This window comes from Delphinapterus leucas, chromosome 1 (assembly GCF_059928025.1).
Source record: "Delphinapterus leucas isolate spDelLeu-1000000601 "Yukka" chromosome 1, BTC_Dleu_Yukka2, whole genome shotgun sequence".
NCBI lineage: Eukaryota > Metazoa > Chordata > Mammalia > Artiodactyla > Monodontidae > Delphinapterus > Delphinapterus leucas.
Genome location: NC_143129.1, coordinates 87,618,258 through 87,639,374, shown reverse-complemented (window position 1 = coordinate 87,639,374; position 21,117 = coordinate 87,618,258). Strand labels below are relative to the sequence as shown.

Below are 21,117 nucleotides of genomic sequence, written 5' to 3'. Positions count from 1 at the left end.
TCACAGATTCCTTAAATTCTCTTTGTGGACCCCAGGTTAAGAAGCACCACACTAGAGTGATGGTCTTTCTCTCATTTTCAGCACCTGCATTCTCCATAGCTAGCTTTTTTTTAAAAATTAAAGTGTAGTTGATTTACAATATTATGTTAGTTTCAAGTGTACAACATAGTGATTCAATAGTTTTATAGATTTTACTCCATTAAAGTTATAAAACATTGGCTATATTTCCCGTGCTGTGTACTACATCCTGTATCTTATTTATTTTATACTTAGTAGTTGTACCTCTTGATCCCCTTCCTCTATCTTGCCCCACCCCCTCCCCCTCTCTCCACTGGTAACCACTAATTTGTTCTCTGTATCTGTGAGTCTGTTTTTGTTCTGTTATATTGATTTGTTTATTTCATCTTTTAGATTCCACATATAAGTGAAAACATGCAGTATTTGTCTTTTTCTGTCTGACTTACTTCACTAAGGGTAATACCCTACAGGTTTTGTTGCAAATGGCATTATTTCATTCTTTTTTATGGCTGAGTAATAATCCATTGTATATATGTACCACATCTTCTTTAATCATTCATCTGTTGATGGACACTTAGGTTGCTTCCATATCTTGGCTATTGTAAATAGTGCTGCTACGGATGTTGTCCATAGCTAGCTTCTTAAGTATTCTTATGGCATTGTTATGATAAATGGCACAAAGCTACTTAGATGGTGGGGCTGTAGGTCATGTAGGTGGCAGTAAACCCCCCTATATTAGGAGTGGTCCGGTTGATGCAGATGTTGGTGTCTAATTTATAGGTTCAGTTATATCCAGTAGGAGAAAGCCTGCATCACTCCAGGCTTAGTCTGAGGTCCCCTCTTGCATTACGAGTCCTTAGAACTGATTCTTTTTTTCCCTTCACCGTGCTTCATCCTGTCCCAGCAGTGAACCCTCCAATCCCATAGAACATGTGACAACTATGCTTAGTGATGTGACAAGATTTTTAGCCACTTGCAGGGAAAAAAAATTAGAAAGTGAACTATACTGCTAAAGAGATGTTTCTGCCAGTATTTCTAAACGCAAGTCTTCTCCATGCATACTGTCCACAGCTGCATATTGCCCACTTCTTCTTTCCTCAGCTGGCTCCTTCCTGAGCCGCCTTTTACCACCAGTAGTGGTGGCCGGCACAGAGGGACTCTGGCAGTATTCTGGGATCCCTGACCACGGTTTGTACGTGGGGAGGTTCAAACCGCAGCACAGGCTCAGGGTAGCAGTTTCCATACTGACTCCTCTCAAAAGATATCTCTTATTATTTTTGGCTCGTTTAAAGGTTGAAGGAGGAGGAGGAATTTGGAAGAAGGTGGGCGGAGGTGAGAAATTAGACTCCAAATTCCTTCTTCTAATACTATGCCCACCTCATTTTCTGTCATCATCAAGGCAGATGTTGAACTTGGCCTGAAACACTTGTTGGAAGTATCGTCAGCCTTTGGAAATATTTATATGAAAGTCATTTACTCCAAAGGGCATGGGTTTTGGGGTTGCGTCTTTTCTGAACTGAGTGACAGCGTTTGTCGCTGAGCTGACCCGGGACCGCAGCTGGTGCTGAGTGACTCCTGCTAGAAGGCCAGGACCGTGCCGTGCGTCCACTTGAATCCCCTGGGAGGTGTCGGCTAGTTATCATCTGAGCAGTTGTTCCTAGAGCATTAGCACGTGTTGCATGTTTTTCTACTCTGATTACAGATGTTCAACTTCTTTGCACAAAATCCCTTGAATAAACTAAAACGTTTCCGTGTAAAAAGCTTTGACAGGGGAATGCTGAAACCACATCTGCCTGGAGACTGTGACACCAAATCCTTCAGCACTTCGTCTAAATATAGTCTACTTTTAATTATCCACACAGAGAGGGCAGTGGCATGGGTAATCCAGAAATCATTGTGGTTTGGTTTTAGAATATATGCTTTATTCTTGACTTTAAGGCGGGTGTGTGGACCAGAATAAATGATGCTCTAAGTGCATAGCCTTTGGAAGACTTGACTCGTTAGGCATATTGCCTGGTCTCACTTTCCCAGTCCTTCTGTTTAGGATCCTCCCTGCCCCCTTTTACGCAGAAGATGGTTTCGTCCTCACTTCCTACCCTCCAGCTCCTGGCCCCCAACTGATAATATGTACCGGCCAGAGCTGAGCTGTCTTTTCTCTGAAAGTCACCCAAGGCCTGTCGTGCATATGGAGAAAGTATAATTTTAGTCTTGTAATGTTCAGCAGACTTGTTTTCAAATGATAGTGTACGTGCTAATAGTGTAACACTTAAGAGCAGAGTCCCTAGAGGCAGACAGCCGGGATTTGAATCTTAGCTCTGTCACATATTAGCTGTGGCACCTTGGGCACGTTAGTTAACTTCTCTGTGCTTCAACTGCCTTATCAGTAAGATGGAGATGATAATTGTACTACCTCGTAGGGTTTTTTTGAAGATGAAATTTATAAAGCACTCAGAAGAGTGCCTGGCATATAGTAAGCATATATATATAAGTGCTTGTTATTGTTTTAATGAAAGAAAAAGAAATATGGTATGTTTCATTCATTTATTCAGTACATTTCTCAAGCACTTAAAACTGTACAAAGCCTTCTAACTTGAATGTTGCAAATAAGAAGGTAAAAGGAGATGATCTAAGGGGACGGGGGTGGAAGCAGCAAATACGATGGAGATTATCTAGATGTCCTTGTTTTCAATTTTCCAGTTCTTCGAGCCGCTGTGGCCAGGAATGTGTCTGTGGCTGAAGGAAAGGAGCTGGACCTGACCTGCAACATTACAACGGACCGAGCGGACGACGTCCGACCCGCGGTGACGTGGTACTTCAGCAGGACGCCTGACAGCACCTTGCCCGGCCCCCATGTGTTAGCTCGGCTGGACCATGATTCCCTGGTGCACAGCTCTCCTCACATGGCCTTGAGTCACGTGGATGCACGCTCCTACCATTTACTGGTTCGAGATGTTAGCAAAGAAAATGCTGGCTACTATTTCTGCCACGTGGCGCTCTGGACACCCGGGCACAACAGGAGCTGGCATAAGGTGGCAGAGGCCATGTCGGCCCCAGGTGCTGTGGCTGTGACCTGGCTAGGTGAGTGGTTTGGAGGGATGGCTCTTCACCTCTCTGGCTTAATCCCTCCTCTGGGATATGGAGAGGAGTAAGGGAGCTGTGTGTTCTGCATTGTTTGGGCCTTCTTGATATCAGGACAAGCATACTCTGTCCTGCATAGATCCCAAGCTGGGGGAGAAAGCAAAACTGGCTGAAATAGAATCTGGCAGGCAAGGGAAATGTTTAGATAATGTGGCCTCAGTTGTCTCAGTACCCTCCTCTGAGAGGATATATATTCCTTTTGTTGTCGAGATTTGCAGGGTCGGGGGCCCTGCTGAATGGCTCTTTGAAATGGATCTTTGTTGGAGGGAGAACACTGCCATTCTCCCTTTCCTTTGCCTAGATTCCTAGGTACTCTCTGGCAGGAGCTGGGGCTTTTCTAAAGCCCAGGGAAGAAAAAGAATTCCTTTAGTTAATGGAACACGTTTTTTTCACCGAATGCCCTGGAACGCCCAAATGAATTTTTTTTTTTTTACAGATACCGGTTAAATCCAGGGGGCTTCCTGCTTCCCCTGCTCTTTTGGAGGGCTCTCTCCCCACGTCCGATTCCCAAGGGAGGAGCAGAGTGGCCCTCAACTGTTGCCCTCCTTGCCACCTATGTTATTGTTACTTGTCATATATGTGAAGGTCATTGTCACATCCTCTTCTTTTTTTACCAGGCTCACCTTCCCCATCTCTTATTTTCCTGAATGCTTGCCCTCCAGGGCCGACTTTTCCTAATTTTGTTACTATCTTGTAATTAATCGCAAGTGGACTTAGGCAGGATGGGGCCGGGTGGAGTGTGGAGTGCTTCGCTTCCCAAGTCCATTACTGCAAAGATGGAGACAGGCCTGCCGGTTAGCCTCTTCCCTGTTTTGAGCTTGGTCTCTCTACTGTCCCCTGACTGTTCCGAGCCCGCATGAAGGCGTTTGGCATTGCTCTATTAGGAGGTAAAACAGATCTTCAAAGGCTCGGAAATCATTTCCTCCTTTGTCTAATGCTAAACATCCTCCCGCCGTGAGCCCCAACTCATTTCTCAGCTCTTCCTTGTCTCTGCAGTGAAATCTTCTCCTGGGCTAGTGGCACCTTCACTGTCTGTTTCTTCCTAATAAGCTGTTATTTGGCAAAGACGGGGAGTTGGCAAGTGGGGACCGAGGGGGCAGGGAGAAAACGAGTAATAAGAGAGTAAGCAGAGGGTCCGTCCAATTCTGAGCGAGACCGGGCGGGGTGTTAGTCATCCCTGGTAGCAAAGTGATTCTTTAATATCTACAAAGTGAAAGGAGCGGGTTCATCTGGCGAGCTTTTATTCCTGCCGTCTGAACCCCGTGCGAGAAACTCATCATGAAGTACTGAACTGGAACAACGTTAGCCCAGCTAGACCTCTCCTTAGCAACCTTCAAAATAAAACAGATGTTGTCGGCACCAGAAGAAGAGTTTTCAGCCCTGGAGCTGAATGTGTCTCACAGCCCTGATCCTCGGTGCCTTGTGCGGTGCTGTCAGTTCCCAACGCGGATGCTCCGCACCCCTCCCCCACCGACTTAGACGGCCTCTTTGAAGTCCTCATGCGCTGATCCCAGCCTACCCCGGGAGAGAGATGCTGAGACTGTCAGGAAACAGGAGGGGAACTCGGGGAGGGAATGGGCTCTTTTAGCTGGAAGGGATTTGTTGGTGGCTGTGTTCTCCAGAGAGTGGGAAGAAATAAAGAGACTAAATTGTGGGAAAAGGTTTGGTTATTATTCTGAGGATCCAACACGGTTGTTGCGAAAGCTGTCAGCGTGCTTTTCCCTGGCTGATCTAAGGCCCCAGACCCCGCATCTCTCACAGTTCTTTGCACGTAATGGGCACTCAGTAAACACTGGCCTGATGGGTAGATAAACCAGCACCAACACATGGATATGTTAAAATACGTGCATAGGAAAAGAAGAATTGCAAAGAAAGCAATAAGTTCAGCTCAGAATATTCAGAGATACTGCACATGGGCAAACCTGTCAGGAGTGTAAGTGGTATCCTTCTCCTGTCTTCCCCTTAAATCTCTCCTCCTTCCCTGTGCCTGTGACTCATACCATTACAGCTCCCTGGACACTTGTCAGGAGGCGAGTTGGGCCTGAGTACAGCGGTAGGCTTTTTCTCCAGGACCTCCCAATTGGATTCTCCGCTCAGCAGTGATCAGGCCTGGTTTGACACTGTGTGATTCTCTCTAGATCTACAACATGTCTGCGTATGCATGTGGATACCATGCCACATGTAAATTGGGGCCTGCTGAGGCTAACTGAGAGGTGGCAATAAGACAGGAAGTAGTCTGTTTAGATAGGTCATCTTATGTTGTGTGACTGTGGAATGTTGTCACAGAAGAGCTCTTGAGAAAGCCAGTTTCCTGTGCAGGTATTACACAAAATGCTCAATTTTGCTACCTGACATATTAAACATAATAACTACCGTGTATTGAACACTTACTGCGTGCCAGGGACTAGGCCAAGGGCTTTACACGCATTAAATATTTGATCCCCGCAAACAGTGCGAGTGAGGTACTGTCCCAATCCCCACCTGAAAACCACTGATTTTCATTTTGCTCACAATTTTGAGGGTCAGGAATTAGGGAAGAACTCAATGGGGTTCATCTCTGATGCACATGGTGACAGCTGGGACAGCTAGGGCTGGGGATCCCCTTCCAGATGGCTTTCTCATGCACTTGTCACCACGTTCCAGGGCATCTCTCTCTGTCCCCAAGTGGTGTCTCATCCAGGCCCTGTCCATGTGGCTTGGGTTTCTCATGGCGCCGTCTTCTCAGGACAGTCATTCTTCTTACGTGGCGGCTGGCTGCCAAGACGCAGGAAGTAGAAGTGCCTGGCTAGTTGAAAGCTATCCCTGGGACTGGTACAGTGCACCTCCGCTGTTTTCTATTGGTCAGAGCCATCACAGAGTCTGTCCAAGTTCAAGGGGGTAGAGAAAGAGACGCCATCTCTTAATGGGAGACCAGCAAGGTCACATTTCAGAAAGGGCATGTGAGATGGGAAACGTTACTGCATCATCTTTGGAAAGTAGAATCTATGCAGCGGTTAATCCTTGTTCCTTTTATTTCCAAAGAAATGTTTAGAATGGCTTGGACAGAATTATGGCCCTAGGTCAAGTCTGTCCCAAGTATTTTCATCTTGAGGGGAGTCTGTCCCGAGTATTGTCATCCTATGTGGAAACAGTTTGGCTTTGGGGATCAGCTTCACTCCTGAAACTCTAAAGCATAGAGTCCTAAAAGCTGGGTCGTTCTTGTCCTCATTTGCTTGGGTGCACTGAGTAGATGAGGGATTGAAGCTGATTGGGGTCTTCTCACATTCCATCGTGTTAACCAGAGACATCAGGGCAATGACGTGAATGGGTCTGTCAAGTCCAGGAGCACTTGTAGCAGCTGGGAGGACTATAATTTTTTAGAGGGTAAGAAAAAAATCTCTTTACTTAGGATGGATGCCCTACTTTTGAAGGCAAAAAGATTTAAGTTGGGTTGCAAAATGAAGTCCAATTTAAAGCAGGAGGCACAAAAATAAAATCAAGATCAAAAGGGGTAAAAAACAAATCAAAGAATAGGTATTGCAAGATGGTTGGGATGGATTAGTGACTGCATTTGAGCACTGAATTTGCCTCTGAAGTTTTGGAGAGTTGAGGCAAAAGAGATGTGATTATACAGTCCTCCTCTGATGGTGGAAAACAAACAAAAGAGAGACAAACCTTTTCTTGGCACTGAGTTTATCATGCGCTTGTTTTATTTCAGGGGCATTCGATAGCATAATGGACAGTGCTTTCAACTGTTCTTCTACAAACGCTCTAAGTGATTGTTTAAATGGATGTTTCTTATATCCACTCCCCATAAAAGCTGAAGGCATAAATCTTAAGTGTGTGAAGGAGTTTTTGTAAGAGACTGAGTTACCGTGGAGGACGCATGTCGCTTTGTGTTGATCCAATTTAGTATATGGCGAAAACTACGGAGAATCGGGAGGAATGGCTGGTTAATCTGCATGTGAAGCCATCTCTCTCTGCTATCAGATGTCTTAAATGAGCCCTTGGCAAGAGTTGGATAGTAATCAGTTCATGGTTGAGTTCTCTGCCCGGAGTCCCAGACTTCTGTGGTGTTAATTGGAGAGGGTTCCACGGGCTTCAGATACAGGAGCAGGAAACGGCAGAGCCGAGTGGTGCTGCTCGGGCTTAGGCACCTGATTTGCATTCTTCCCCACTTGCGGACCGTCCCCTCTTCCAGCCGTGTGCCAGCGAGGAAGGTAATTATTTTTCTTTAAAAGGAGCTGTTAATCTGCTAAGTACTTGGTAGAGACTTGAGAGTTCTTTGCCGTCTACAGAAGATAAGATTTAGATCTGCAGAATTTTTTTTTCTTTTTTTTTTGCGGTACGCGGGCCTCTCACTGTTGGGGCCTCTCCCGTTGCGGAGCACAGGCTCCGGACGCGCAGGCTCAGCGGCCATGGCTCACGCGCCCAGCCGCTCCGCGGCATGTGGGATCCTCCCGGACCGGGGCACGAACCCGCGTCCCCTGCATCGGCAGGCGGACTCTCAACCACTGCGCCACCGGGGAAGCCCCCCAGAGAATATTTAATTGTTGTATACCAATGATGATAGTGGCGACTCTTTGACAGTCAACTCGCTCAGCTGCATCTAAAGTACCTGCCCAGTTCAGGGTAATAAAACTGGCATCGGCAGAAAAAAGGGTCCTCTTCCTCCTGTTTTTTCTGACTCGTGCTTGCAGCCTGTTCATCTAATTAGCTCTCCCAAGTTAACTAAACTTCAAAGGGGGCATTAGAACATGGCCCTGTTGTACACAGTTCAGGATCAGTGCCTCAGCTGTTATCATCCCTGTTGTCTTCTGGGATGGAGCTGGCTTTGAGAAGCATGAATAACTGGGTGTGTAATGAGGTTGTGCAATTCGGCCCTAGTGGGAGCCAGGCCACGGAGCCAAAGCCTCTCCTATGATTCTGCTCCCCCACCCCCCACGCGCTGTGCAAGATCTTAGTCTTTGAACTTAACCTCCTTTGGGCTTTGATTTCGGTTTTGGTTTGGTTTGGTTTAGGAAAAGTACGTGAAAATAGTATCTATCATATAAGGTTGTTTTGAAGATTAAACCAGCATGCAAGGCAAGTGTATGGCCTGGTCCCTGGCGTACAGGAAGCCCTCCATAAATGCCAGTTATTAGTATCCTTGTACCTTCCTTGCAGAACTGTGAGAGTGAGTAAATGAGGTAATCTGTGAAATCCCCCGGTTCAGGTCCCTGCATGTGGTAGGCACAAGATATCTGCTTTTACAAATTAGCCAATGATTCGGAACATTTTCATTGTTCTGGAAGTTATGACAAAGGAGTTTAATGACCCATAATCAAAAAACAAAGTCTTTCTTGGTGGGGCTTGCAGTATGGGAGGCCGCAGCTTCAGGAGGTGGTGTGCAAATGAGCAGGTCGTCCTGGGAGCTAGATTAGGGAGAGATCCTTGTTTCTTGGAAGGTTAGTGATGTCGTGCCTTAGACTGGCCTCAGTATTCTGTAAAAGGGCTTACGATGTGGGTGGGTTGTTTGTTTGTGTTAAACTTTTGGAGTAGAAATTTACCCAGAAGTAGAACAAACCACCAGCTTCAACAGTTTATCAGTATTTTGCTAATCTTATTTCATCTCTCTTCCCTCCCCTAGACACACACACGCACATACACTCTCTCTCTCTTTCTTTCCCCTGCCCCCTCTTTTCTTTTCCTTCTGGAAGAATGTAAAACACATCCCAGACATCATGTCATTTTGCCATTAAATACTTTAGTATGCATCTTTAACTGATAAGCATTTTTTAAACATAACCACTATTACATTCTTAGATGATTTCTTGATGAGATCAAGCAGAATATAGCAGTAATCAGTAGTGTAACACTTATGCTGAAAATGAGCATTTTTATGCAAAATATTAAATTTAGTCCAGTTCAGCAAGTGTGTTAATGTCTTTTATGTACAAGGCACTGCATACATAGCACACACAGATGAATCAAATAGTGGGTCCCAGACCCTGAGAAGAGCCCTATAGAAGGTCCATGAGGCAGACAGACCTGTAACTGAAGTTCAAGGGAATGTTCAAGTAAAGTCCTCAGAGAGCAGGGAACCTGGCGGGTGGTAGGGTCTCTGTGAATGTTTGCTGAATAAGAAGTAGAGTTTGGGACAGGCTGGTGAGTTCACAGGAGGCTTCCTGTTCAGTAGGAGAGGCTACCTGAAGAGGTCTGTGCACGACGGACCTTGAGGAATAGGCCCAATCTCTGCCAACAAGTTTTAAAATTGTGAAACAACAATAAAGGAAGATTTCCATACATGCGCCAAAACATAAAAGAAATAGGCACCCACTCACACGCCTACCATTCTGACGTAGTGGAGTCATATCTTTTCTAGGAGTGTAAGTCTGAAGGCGACCTCCAAGGCTGGGGGATCGTTCAGATGACCTTTGCACATCCTTTAAATCACTGGAACTTATGCCTTGTAAGTCCACAAGAAGCCACGTGTTTGTTTGTTTTTGCATTAGGATCCTCCTTTTGCGGGCCTAAGATTTAGTTTTAACAGAGAACAAGGAGACCAACCAGTCAATGAAGAGATTTTGCTCTTCTGCCAAGCTGGCATTCCTGTAACTAGATGCACACGCACTGCAACCCCTGCACTCTGCTTTCTGCACATTTGGATACATAGATTTAAACAGATCCATCAAGGGGGAGAGGAGGGAGTAGAATGGGGGAATCGGCTCAGTCGTTTACTCAGCGCCTTACTGAGCAGGTGTCCCGGGCGCTGAGGCCCAGGCAACAGGCGGGAAGAAGCAGAGGAGGTGATGAGGGAGTGGTAACAGGCGCCACCGGCACAGAGTCTAGAGCGTGTACAAGAGGGCAGTGGGCGGTGGAGCTGGACAGAGGGCTTAGACTCACACCCTGCAGGGCCTTGAATGCCAGGCTGGCGAGTGTGTTCTTCACTCAGTAGGTGAGAGAAAAGCCACCTACTGGGAGGCTTCTTGAACAGATGACCTGGCGGTGGTGTGAGCCTAGAGGCAGGTTGGAAGGTTATTATAATAGTCTTGGCTGGTGGCAGAGGGCCAGGACGGGAATGGTGGTCGTGAGGTTTTCACTTCTGTGCACAGATATTTATAGAGCACCTACTGTGTGTGAGGCCTGGAATGTGAGAAGTGGAAGAGACGCTGAGGAGGGAGAATGGTGAGACTTAGGCACCGTCTGAAGAGAGTGGGATATGGCACACCTTTCAAGAGGGGGGACTGGGAGAGTGAACGGCGGGGTGTGGTACCAGGAGCAGCAGTTGGCAAGTTAGGAGGAGGAGCCAGTTGTGTGTGTTTGGAGTGAGGTTTCAGCTGTGTGTGTGTGTGTGTGTCTGTCTGTCTGTCTGTCTGTTCCCCTGCTTTGGCCCCAGCTGTTTCTTACACTCCAGGTTCAAACACTGGCACAGAGCTGTGTCCTTAGCATCTTGACTTGGTGTCTCCATTGCATCTCAAGAATAACACATTCACAACCCAATTCACCTCACTCCACACACACCTGTGCCCGTACACCCCCCACACCCCCTGCCACACATACACGGACCAGGCACCAGTCTAAGCACTTTCACATGTATTATTTTAACTGTTAATCCTCATGATAACATTATGAGGTGGTTACTGTTATTCTCCCCATTTTTACAGATGAGGCACCAGAGAGGTTAAGTAATCTGCCTAAGGTCACACAGCAAGTGAAGGCAGAGCCAGGATTCAAATACAGTCTGACTTCCAGACCCCTGGCTCCTCACCACTGCTCTTTACTGCTTCACAGTTTGTTGTTCAGGTTAATGTGGTGACACATGCGAAGGGTCTTCGCGTTATGCTCGGAATGGAGCAAGCTGCTGCTGCTTCATGAGGGCTCTTGATGATCTGGTGTTCCCATTTGGTCCTGACAGGACTGAGGAGCGCAGTCTTGCTGTGCGCACAACCAGTTCAAGTCTGTCCTTTCCACATTAAATGAACTTGGTTGTCCTTGTCCTCACTCTAGTTGCTGTGCTGAAGTCCCACACGAGGAAAGGGTCTGAAACCCTGGATGTGGGCTAAGTTGGGAATACCTTGTCTTATGCGTGTGATGGTGTAAATACATTTCAGTGTTTGTTCCACGGTCAGCAGTCACTGGAGAGGCAGCGTGTGTGTTAGCACGCTGCCCAGGGCCAGGAAACCCCCAAGCTCTGTATCTTTGGCACATTCACCTGTGAAACGAGGTGGCAGATGACATTCTAGCGTACTTCTCTGTAATGTCCACATCACTGAGGACATTCTCCCATCAGCTGGCAGAGCTGCGCTGCTTCAACTTTTTTTATTTTTGCGGTACGCGGGCCTCTCACTGTTGTGGCCTCTCCCGTTGCGGAGCACGGGCTCTGGACGCGCAGGCTCAGCGGCAATGGCTCACGGGCCCAGCCGCTCTGTGGCATGTGGTATCCTCCCGGACCAGGGCATGAACCCGTGTCCCCTGCATCGGCAGACGAACTCTCAACCACTGTGCCACCAGGGAAGCCCTGGTTCAGCTTTTTATGGAACAGGGTCCAGGCTCACTTGCAATTAAGTGCTTGTGAAGATGACATTTGAGGGAATTAGGATTTTGAGTTCTTTCCATTTCCTGGTCCCTGAGTCATTCTTGGGGAAGTCATGATGTTATACATTTCATTAGAAGTATAAATCACAAAACAACAGTTCCTTGACCTCAGCAGTTTATAATTTATATGAGTCATAAATAAAAGCAACGTTAAATTAAACTGTTTGATGGAGGTGATGTGAATACAGTGTTGGCAAATGGAAAATTCTGTTTAGGTAGAATCATTTGTCTCCTAGCAGGCAAAGCGCTACAGGAGAAAAATGTAGCTTTTTTCCAGAAGTCTTAGTATCAAGGCAGCAAACATTTATTGAGTGACTACTCTATACACGGCTGTATGCTTGAACCTTAGGGACAAGACCTTCAAGCAAGGAGTAATAACTGCTTTACAACAGTACCTACACGGTTTATGGGAACACAGAGAAAGGGTGTCCAGGAAGGGAGCGCAGAGGAGGTGACACTGAAGAATGAGAGCAAGTTTGCAGGGCAGTCAAGAGGAGAGGCCACCGCTAACAGGTCACCCGGTGGTGCAAGACTGCAGTGACTGGAGAACTTCAGATAATTAGATGTGACATGCAGAGGAGGTATTGGTAGAGGAAATGAAGCAGTGAAGGGGGTTCTCATACCAGCTCCTGGGAGGCTTTGAAATGTGGAGTTGCAGAAATGGATTCAATGCAAACGGTGAACCTCACAGGAGGAGGGGTTCTATACAAGTGAAAAATAACAGGACTGAGACAGTGGCGGTGGGGACACCAGGAGAGCACTTGCTGGCTTCCCTCCCTCCCTCATCAGAATTTGCCCCTGGCAGGAAGCAGGATGGTCATAGTGAGCGGGCTTTACTAGAGCCAGGATCACAGTGAGCTGCCTTCAAGGTTGGCAGAATTGAATGGGAGAGTTACGTGTGTCAGTGAAAAAAAATACCGTTTGGGGAGTTGGAGGATGGCCGTCCACAGGAGGAGTGATGACCTGAGGGCCTTGCCTTTGGGTCAAAGCCAAGGATGGCAGGAACCCGTGACACGGCGGGTTGACTGGCCTCAAGAGCTAGAATGTACTCTGAGGTTGGGTTTTCCAGTGCTGTGCCAGTGGGGGCTTTGGAGGTCTGTGGGCACTGCTTGGCATGCCAGAGAACGTCTTGGTAGAGCATGGACACCAAACTTCTTAAGAGATTCTTCTCAGAAGACTCCAACTTCCTGGGGAAACTAACAGCTGGCTTCACCCTCTAGAAAGATCAAGACTCTGAGTGGGGACACTTGGCTTCTGGCCTTGGGAGGTTTTCTTGAGGGGGGACAGTGGGGACAGTGTTGTGCAAGTTTTGCAATAACAGACTCTCAGAGGATCCTTCCCATACAACATGAAGACTTCCGTTTCTATCACTGTAGCTAATAGAACGGGCATTTAATTGTCAGGACAACAATAGTGCTTATCTTGTTCCTTTTGCTAATTCTTGGTAAATTGCTCTGTCTGATTTGATTTTTTTTTTTTTTTTTTTATCCTGGCCCCTCTCTCTCTTTCAGAACCAGACTATCAGGTGTACCTGAATGCTTCTAAGGTCCCTGAGTTCTCAGATGACCTCACCGAGCTGGAATGCCGGATAGTGGATGTGGAGAGCACCGAGGCGAGTGTCCGTTTCACGGTGTCCTGGTACTACAGGGTGAACCGGCGCAGCGATGACGTGGTGGCCAGCGAGCTCCTCGCAGTCATGAACGGGGACTGGACGCTGAAGTATGGAGAGAGGAGCAAGCAACGGGCCCAGGACGGAGACTTCATTTTTTCTAAGGAGCGTACAGACACGTTCAATTTCCGAATCCAAAGGACTACAGAGGAAGACAGGGGCAGTTACTACTGTGTTGTGTCTGCCTGGACCAAACAGCGTAACAACAGCTGGGTGAAGAGCAAGGACGTCTTCTCCAAACCTGTCAGCATATTTTGGGCATCAGAAGGTAGGCACTTCCTTCTTGTTCATGAACATTTTTGTTTTGTTTTGGCTTAAGTCATCCCACTGCATTTTCAGATGCACAGTCACTCTGCAGGTTTCCATGTACACTAGGGATCCAAGAAATTCACACTCCAGTGACTGTGCCTCTTATCCTCAGCACGAACCCCTTTACGATGATGACGTTGAGAAGGGTAAGTCCAGCAAGAGGGCTGGGGCTTGGTCGGTGGTAGGAGATCATCTTGTAGGAGCTCACAGGGTGCCTGGTGTACGCCATCGACCTGTGGCCCCACTGGGTGATCTGAAGCCAAACTTTGCACACGCCTCTGAGAGTGTATCCAGGCCCATGAGTTCCCGCTGGTTGCAGGCACATTTCAGATGCCCCAGAATGAGCGGGCAGCCCCAGGCCACTGCACCTGCCCCGGAGCGGTCAGTCACCCATTCAGAGAGAGTGTTCCGGGGGAGAGCTGACAAGAACTTAAGGGAAACAGTTTCTTTGATGTTTATCCTCCCGAATGCTCAGAGCCCTGTGTGCCTTGGGATGTCAGACTTGTCGAGTCTTTTATCCCTGGTCTAGTCCGTCACTGCAGGAAGGCCAGGCCTCCGGGGTCCTCCTTCGTGCCCCGGATGTGAAGCACCGTACAGCCCACCACATGCTTCTGTCAACTCATTGTCACGCATCTGAGATCCCCAAACCCCAAACAGGGCCCTCTAGGGCTTGGCAAAATCTCCTGCTTCCTGACCTCATTTCTGAATAGTCCTTTCTCTTCCTCACAGTAAACATGACCCACCTCGCTCTCCCCAAGGACACCATTTCCCCTGGAGCCTTCCTGAGTGGTGGTGTTTTCTTCCCACAGTGTAACCGGGTCTAGATGAGTCAGGTGCCCCCCTCGTCCCTCACTGCAGGCTCCAGGCTCTTTTCCCTCCTCCCTAAAAACATCCAACTTCAGATCTCCTGTCATCAGATCATTCCACCTCTTCTCATTGCCGTCACCTATCAACTCCTGGGTCCTCCTCACGCATTCTTTGAAGATGCTCAGTTTTGTCTCGCAGCCACTCTCCACTTTTCCTCCTGTCTTGCTAGTTTCACTATCCATACGGGCGCTGGGGCACATTTGGCTGCACATTGAAATCACCTGAGGAGCTTTAAAAAAATACTGATGCTTGAGTCCCACAAGAGGTTCTGTCTTAATTGGCCTGAGGTTCCGTGCAATCTGGGCATTGGAATTGTCAGATGCTCCCAAGGTGGTTCCCAGCTGCATCTAAGGTTGAGAAACCTTTCATTCTCAGTCCCCTGTCCTCCTTTCTAGTCATTATGACCTCTGTCCTATTTGGTTATTCACTCCCAAGCTCACACCCTGCACTAGACATCTCACTTCTGATGACTGAGAGCTCAGTACTCTCAGTTCCAAACAGCCTATCCTGTAAACACACCTATCTTTCTACATCACTCCCATTGTTTCCCACTGGCCTATTTTAGATCTCTTGTTGTGAGGTTTTTTTTTTAAATTAAAACTAAACTCATCTTGGTCTTGCTTCCCCCTCCATCTGTCTGTTCCCCATACCCCTTGCCCACTCATTTCTGTTCCTTTCCTTTGATAGGCAAAGGATTTGATTCGTTTGTCCTCAGTGTCTCTATTTTCTCTCTTCCTGTTCGCTAATCTGCTCTAATCTGGCTTTTGCCCCGGCTGTTAAGATGACTAGTGATTGACGTATTGCAAAGTCCAGTTGTTAGTCATCTTACTTGACTTATTAGCAGGACTTAACACAGTTGATCATTCCCTCTTGGAAATACTTTGGCTTTTCCTTGGCTTGTGGGATACTACCCTCTGGGCTTTTCTCCAACCTCGTAAGTCTTCTTCTCAGCCTCCTTTGCTGATTTCTGTTCATTTTCCTGATCCTCGGACATTAGATACCTGAGGACATAGTCCTTGGACTTTTCTTTTTGTTTAACCTTTAGTGATCTCTTCTAATCTCACAAATTTAAACTCCAAGAAAGAATGTGAATGGCTCAGTGGAACCTCAGGAATCGGTGGTTCTGGAAAGACCCTGTAACATACATGTCCTCCTGATAGGTTTGGTGGAACAACTATTCCCAAAATAACCCCAACATAAAAATTTTGTTTGGTACCAGATGGGTTGTAGAATTATCTCATTAAAGGATAAAAAAGTTGTGTTTAATTCATTTATCCATCCGTTCAACAAATATTTAAGTACCTTCCAAGTGCCTGACACTGAGCTATTATAATACAGATGAATTCTAATGTGTATATGCTTAGGGATTATTTTTTTTTGACAGAGAGGCAGGGAGTCACACACTTTAAGTTAGTAGCCCTGGACACTGGTTCAAAATGTTAATATAGCATCTCTGTGGAAATGACTGGATCTACAAGTGTAAGCTCTAGTCACTTTAGTAATAATCTGTTTTATAATGTTACCATCATGTGATGAAACAGAGAGAACCCATTGCTCCCTTGCTCTGCTCTTCCAAGCAGGCTGGTTAGGCTAAGTGTACTTTCCCTGCACCCAGTGGAGCCTCAGAGGGGAGAGGCAAATGGCATTGCCCAGAGCCCTGTCTTCCCCAGTTCACTAGAAGCGAGTTTTCCCTCACACCCTTCGGGGCACCAGCAGCTTCCCAAATCCTCTCTCTGGGTGAAACTTCTCAAGGACTTGAAAATCCTTAAAAACAAATTCTCATCCATCCATCCCCTGTTCCCTCACACCCATTAAATCGAATCAGACTGCTCTACCTCTTCCAGCGTGGTGGATTTCAGCCTGCTTACTGACACACGTGATTTCTTTTCTGAGTTTCCAGATTTTCTTAAATGCTACTGTGCGGCAATTTGCAAATAAATTCCTATTTCCCTGACATTGTGCTTCCAGATGCATATCCATTTACCTAATCCTGTTAGAAATCATGTCTTTCTGGTACTTCATTGCAGATTCCGTGCTTGTGGTGAAGGCAAGGCAGCCCAAGCCTTTCTTCGCTGCCGGAAATACATTTGAGATGACTTGCAAAGTGTCTTCCAAAAATATTAAATCGCCACGCTACTCGGTTCTCATCATGGCTGAGAAGCCTGTTGGGGACCTCTCCAGTCCTAACGAAACCAAGTACATCATCTCCCTGGACCAGGATTCTGTGGTGAAGCTGGAGAACTGGACAGATGCATCGCGGGTGGATGGCGTTGTGTTAGAGAAAGTGCAGGAAGATGAATTTCGCTATCGAATGTACCAGACTCAGGTCTCGGATGCAGGGCTGTACCGCTGCATGGTGACAGCCTGGTCTCCTGTTAGGGGCAGCCTGTGGCGAGAAGCAGCAACCAGTCTCTCCAATCCTATTGAGATAGACTTCCAAACCTCAGGTGAGCAGGGAACCCTGTTGAATCCTAGATTGAGCTGGAAGGGACCCTAGGGTTTTGATCCAATGGCTTCATGTTTTTAAACAATTTTACTGAAATGTAATTCACATGCCATACAATTTATCCATTTAAATATATAGTTCAGTGGTGTTCAGTATATTCAGAGTTGTGCAACCATCACCACAGTTAATTGTAGAACATTTTCATTACAACCAATAGAAACCTGCACCCTTAGCTGACACCCTTTAGCTCCCCAACCTCCTACCCGCTGGCAACCACTAATCTCCTTTCTGTCTCTATAAACTTGCGTATTCTGGACATTTCACATAAATGGAATGTAATATGTAACCTCTGTGTCTGGCTTTTCTCACTTTATTTTTTATTTTTTTTAACATCTTTATTGGAGTATAATTGCTTTACAATGAAGTGTTAGTTTCTGCTTTATAACAAAGTGAATCAGCTATACATATACATATATCCCCATATCTCCTCCCTCTTGCGTCTCCCTTTCACACTCCCTATCCACCCCTCTAGGTGGTCAGAAAGCACCTAGCTGATCTCCCTGTGCTATGCGACTGCTTCCCACTAGCTAGCTATTTTACATTTGGTAGTGTATATATGTCCATGCCACTCTCTCACTTCATCCCAACTCACCCTTCCCCCTCCCCGTGTCCTAGAGTCCATTCTCTACGTCTCCGTCTTCATTCCTGACCTACCCCTAGGTTCTTTTTTTTAGATTCCATATGTATGTGTTAGCATACGGTATTTCTTTTTCTCTTTCTGACTTACTTCACTCTGTATGACAGTCTCTAGGTCCATCCACCTCACTACAGATAACTCAATTTCATTTCTTTTTATGGCTGAGTAATATTCCATTGTATATACGTGCCATGTCGTCTTTATTCATTCATCTGTTGATGGACACTTAGGTTGCTTCCATGCCCTGGCTATTGTAAATAGAGCTGCAGTGAATATTGTGGTACATGACTCTTTTTGAATTATGGTTTTCTCAGGGTATATGCCCAGCAATGGGATTGCTGGGTCGTATGGTAGTTCTATTTTTAGTTTTTTAAGGAACCTCCATAGTGTTCTCCATAGTGGCTGTATCAATTTACATTCCCACCAACAGTGCAGGAGGGTTCCCTTTTCTCCACACCCTCTCCAGCATTTATTGTTTGTAGATGTTTTGATGTTGGCCACACTGACCGGTGTGAGGTGATACCTCATTGTAGTTTTGATTTGCATTTCTCTAATGATTAGTGATGTTGAGCATTCTTTCATGTGTTTGTTGGCAATCTGTATATCTTCTTTGCAGAAATGTCTATTTAGGTCTTCTGTCCATTTTTTGATTGGGTTGTTTATTTTTTAGATGTTGAGCTGCATGAGCTGCTTGTAAATTTTGGAGATTAATCCTCTGTTAGTTGCTTCCTTTGCAAATATTTTCTCCCATTCTGAGGATTGTCTTTTCATCTTGTTTATGTTTTCCTTTGCTGTGCAAAAGCTTTTAAGTTTCATTAGGTCCAATTTGTTTATTTTTGTTTCCATTTCTCTAGGAGGTGGGTGAAAAAGGATCTTGCTGTGATTTATGTCAAAGAGTGTTCTGCCTATGTTTTCCTCTAAGAGTTTGATAGTTTCTGGCTTTACATTTAAGTCTTTAATCCATTTTGAGTTTATTTTTGTGTATGGTGTTAGGGAGTGTTCTAATTTCATTCTTTAATATGTAGCTGTCCAGTTTTCCCAGCACCACTTATTGAAGAGGCTGTCTTTTCTCCATTGTATATTCTTGCCTGCTTTATCAAAAATCAGGTGACCAGGGCTTCCCTGGTGGCGCAGTGGTTGAGAGTCCACCTGCCGATGCAGGGGACACGGGTTCGTGCCCCGGTCCAGGAAGATCCCGCGGAGTGGCTGGGCCCATGAGCCATGGCCGCTGAGCCTGTGCGTCTGGAGCCTGTGCTCTGCAACGGGAGAGGCCACAACAGTGAGAGGCCCGCGTACCACAAAAAAAATAAATAAAAAGAAATAAGGTGACCATATGTGCGTGGGTTTATCTCTGGGCTTTCTATCCTGTTCCGTTGATCTATATTTCGGATTTTGTGCCAGTACCATATTGTCTTGATTACTGTAGCTTTGTCCTATAGTCTGGAGTTTGGGAGCCTGATTCCTCCAGCTCCGTTTTTCTTTCTCAACATTGCTTTGGCTATTCGGGGTCTTTTGTGTTTCTATACAAATTGTGAAATTTTTTGTTCTAGTTCTGTGAAAAATGCCATTGGTAGTTTAATAGGGATTGCATTGAATCTGTAGATTGCTTTGGGTAGTAGAGTCATTTTCACAATGTTGATTCTTCCAATCCAAGAACATGGTGTATCTCTCCATGTGTTTGTATCATCTTTAATTTCTTTCATCAGTGTCTTATAGTTTTCTGCATATAGGTCTTTTGTCTCCTTAGGTAAATTTATTCCTAGGTGTTTTATTCTTTTTGTTGCAGTGGTAAATGGGAGTGTTTCCTTAATATATCTTTCAGATTTTTCATCATTAATGTATAAGAATGCAAGAGATTTCTGTGCATTAATTTTGTATCTTGCTACTTTACCAAATTCATTGATTAGCTCTAGTAGTTGTCTGGTAGCATCTTTAGGATTCTCTATGTATAGTATCATGTCATCTGCAAACAGTGACAGCTTTATTTCTTCTTTTCCAATTTGGATTCCTTTTATTTCTTTTTCTTCTCTGATTGCTGTGGCTAAAACTTCCAAAACTATGCTGAATAATAGTGGTGAGAGTGGAGATAGCCTCATCCACCAGAGGGCAGACAGCAGAAGCAAGAAGAACTACAATCCTGCAGCCTGTGGAACAAAAACCACATTCACAGAAAGATAGACAAGATGAAAAGGCAGAGGGCTATGTACCAGATGAAGGAACAAGATAAAACCCCAGAAAAACAACTAAATGAAGTGGAGGAAAAGAAAAAGAATTCAGAATAATGATAGTGAAGATGATGCAGCACCTCGGAAAAAGAGTGGAGGCCAGGATCGAGAAGATGCAAGAAATGTTTAACAAGGACCTAGAAGAATTAAAGAGCGAACAAACAGAGATGAACAATACAAAAACTGAAATGAAAACTACACTAGAAGGAATCAATAGCAGAATAAATGAGGCAGAAGAACGGATAAGTGACCTGGAAGACAAAATGGTGGAATTCACTGCTGTGGAACAGAATAAAGAAAAAAGAATGAAAAGAAATGAAGACAGCCTAAGAGACCTCTGGGGCAACATTAAACACAACAACATTTGCATTATAGGGGTCTCAGAAGGAGAAGAGAGAGAGAAAGGACCGAGAAAATATTTGAAGAGATTATAGTCAAAAACTTCCCTAACATGGGAAAGGAAATAGCCACCCAAGTCCAGGAAGCACAGAGAGTCCCATATAGGATAAACCCAAGGAGAAACAGGCCACGACACATAGTAATCAAATTGGCAAAAACTAAAGACAAAGGAAAACTATTGAAAGCAGCAAGGGAAAAATGACAGATAACATACAAGGGAACTCCCATAAGGTTAACAGCTGATTTCTCAGCAGAAACTCTACAAGCCAGAAGGGAGTGGCATGATATACTTAAAGTGACGAAAGGCAAGGACCTACAACCAAGGTTACTCTAGGCAGCAAGGATATCATTCAGATTCGATGGAGAAATCAAAAGCTTTACAGACAAGCAAAAGCTAAGAGAATTCAGCACCACCAAACCAGCTCTACAACAAATGCTAAAGGAACTTCTCTAAGTGGGAAACACAAGAGAAGAAAAAGACCTACAAAAACAAACCCATAACAATTAAGAAAATGGTAATAGGAACATACATATCGATAATTACCTTAAATATGAACGGTTAAGTGCTCCAACCAAAAGACAGAGGCTCGCTGAATGGCTACAGAAACAAGACCCATATATATGCTGTCTACAAGAGACCCACTTCAGACCTAGGTACACATTCAGGCTGAAAGTGAGGGGATGGAAAAAGATATTTCATGCAAATGGAAATCAAAAGAAAGCTGGAGTAGCAATACTCATATCAGATAAAATAGACTTTAAAATAAAGAATGTTACAAGAGATAAGGAAGTA

General features: G+C 45.5%; 1 protein-coding gene across 1 annotated transcript in view; it reads left to right on the top strand.

Moving 5' to 3' along the window:
• The window catches only part of PTGFRN (prostaglandin F2 receptor inhibitor), an 84,869-nt gene that overhangs the window by 35,569 nt on the left and 28,183 nt on the right, over window positions 1–21,117 (top strand). The window contains exons 4-6 of the mRNA XM_022583966.3: window positions 2,716–3,096; window positions 13,224–13,649; window positions 16,585–17,004. Of these exons, the coding sequence (XP_022439674.1) occupies window positions 2,716–3,096; window positions 13,224–13,649; window positions 16,585–17,004 (1,227 nt within the window). The remainder of the gene's footprint in view (window positions 1–2,715; window positions 3,097–13,223; window positions 13,650–16,584; window positions 17,005–21,117) is intronic.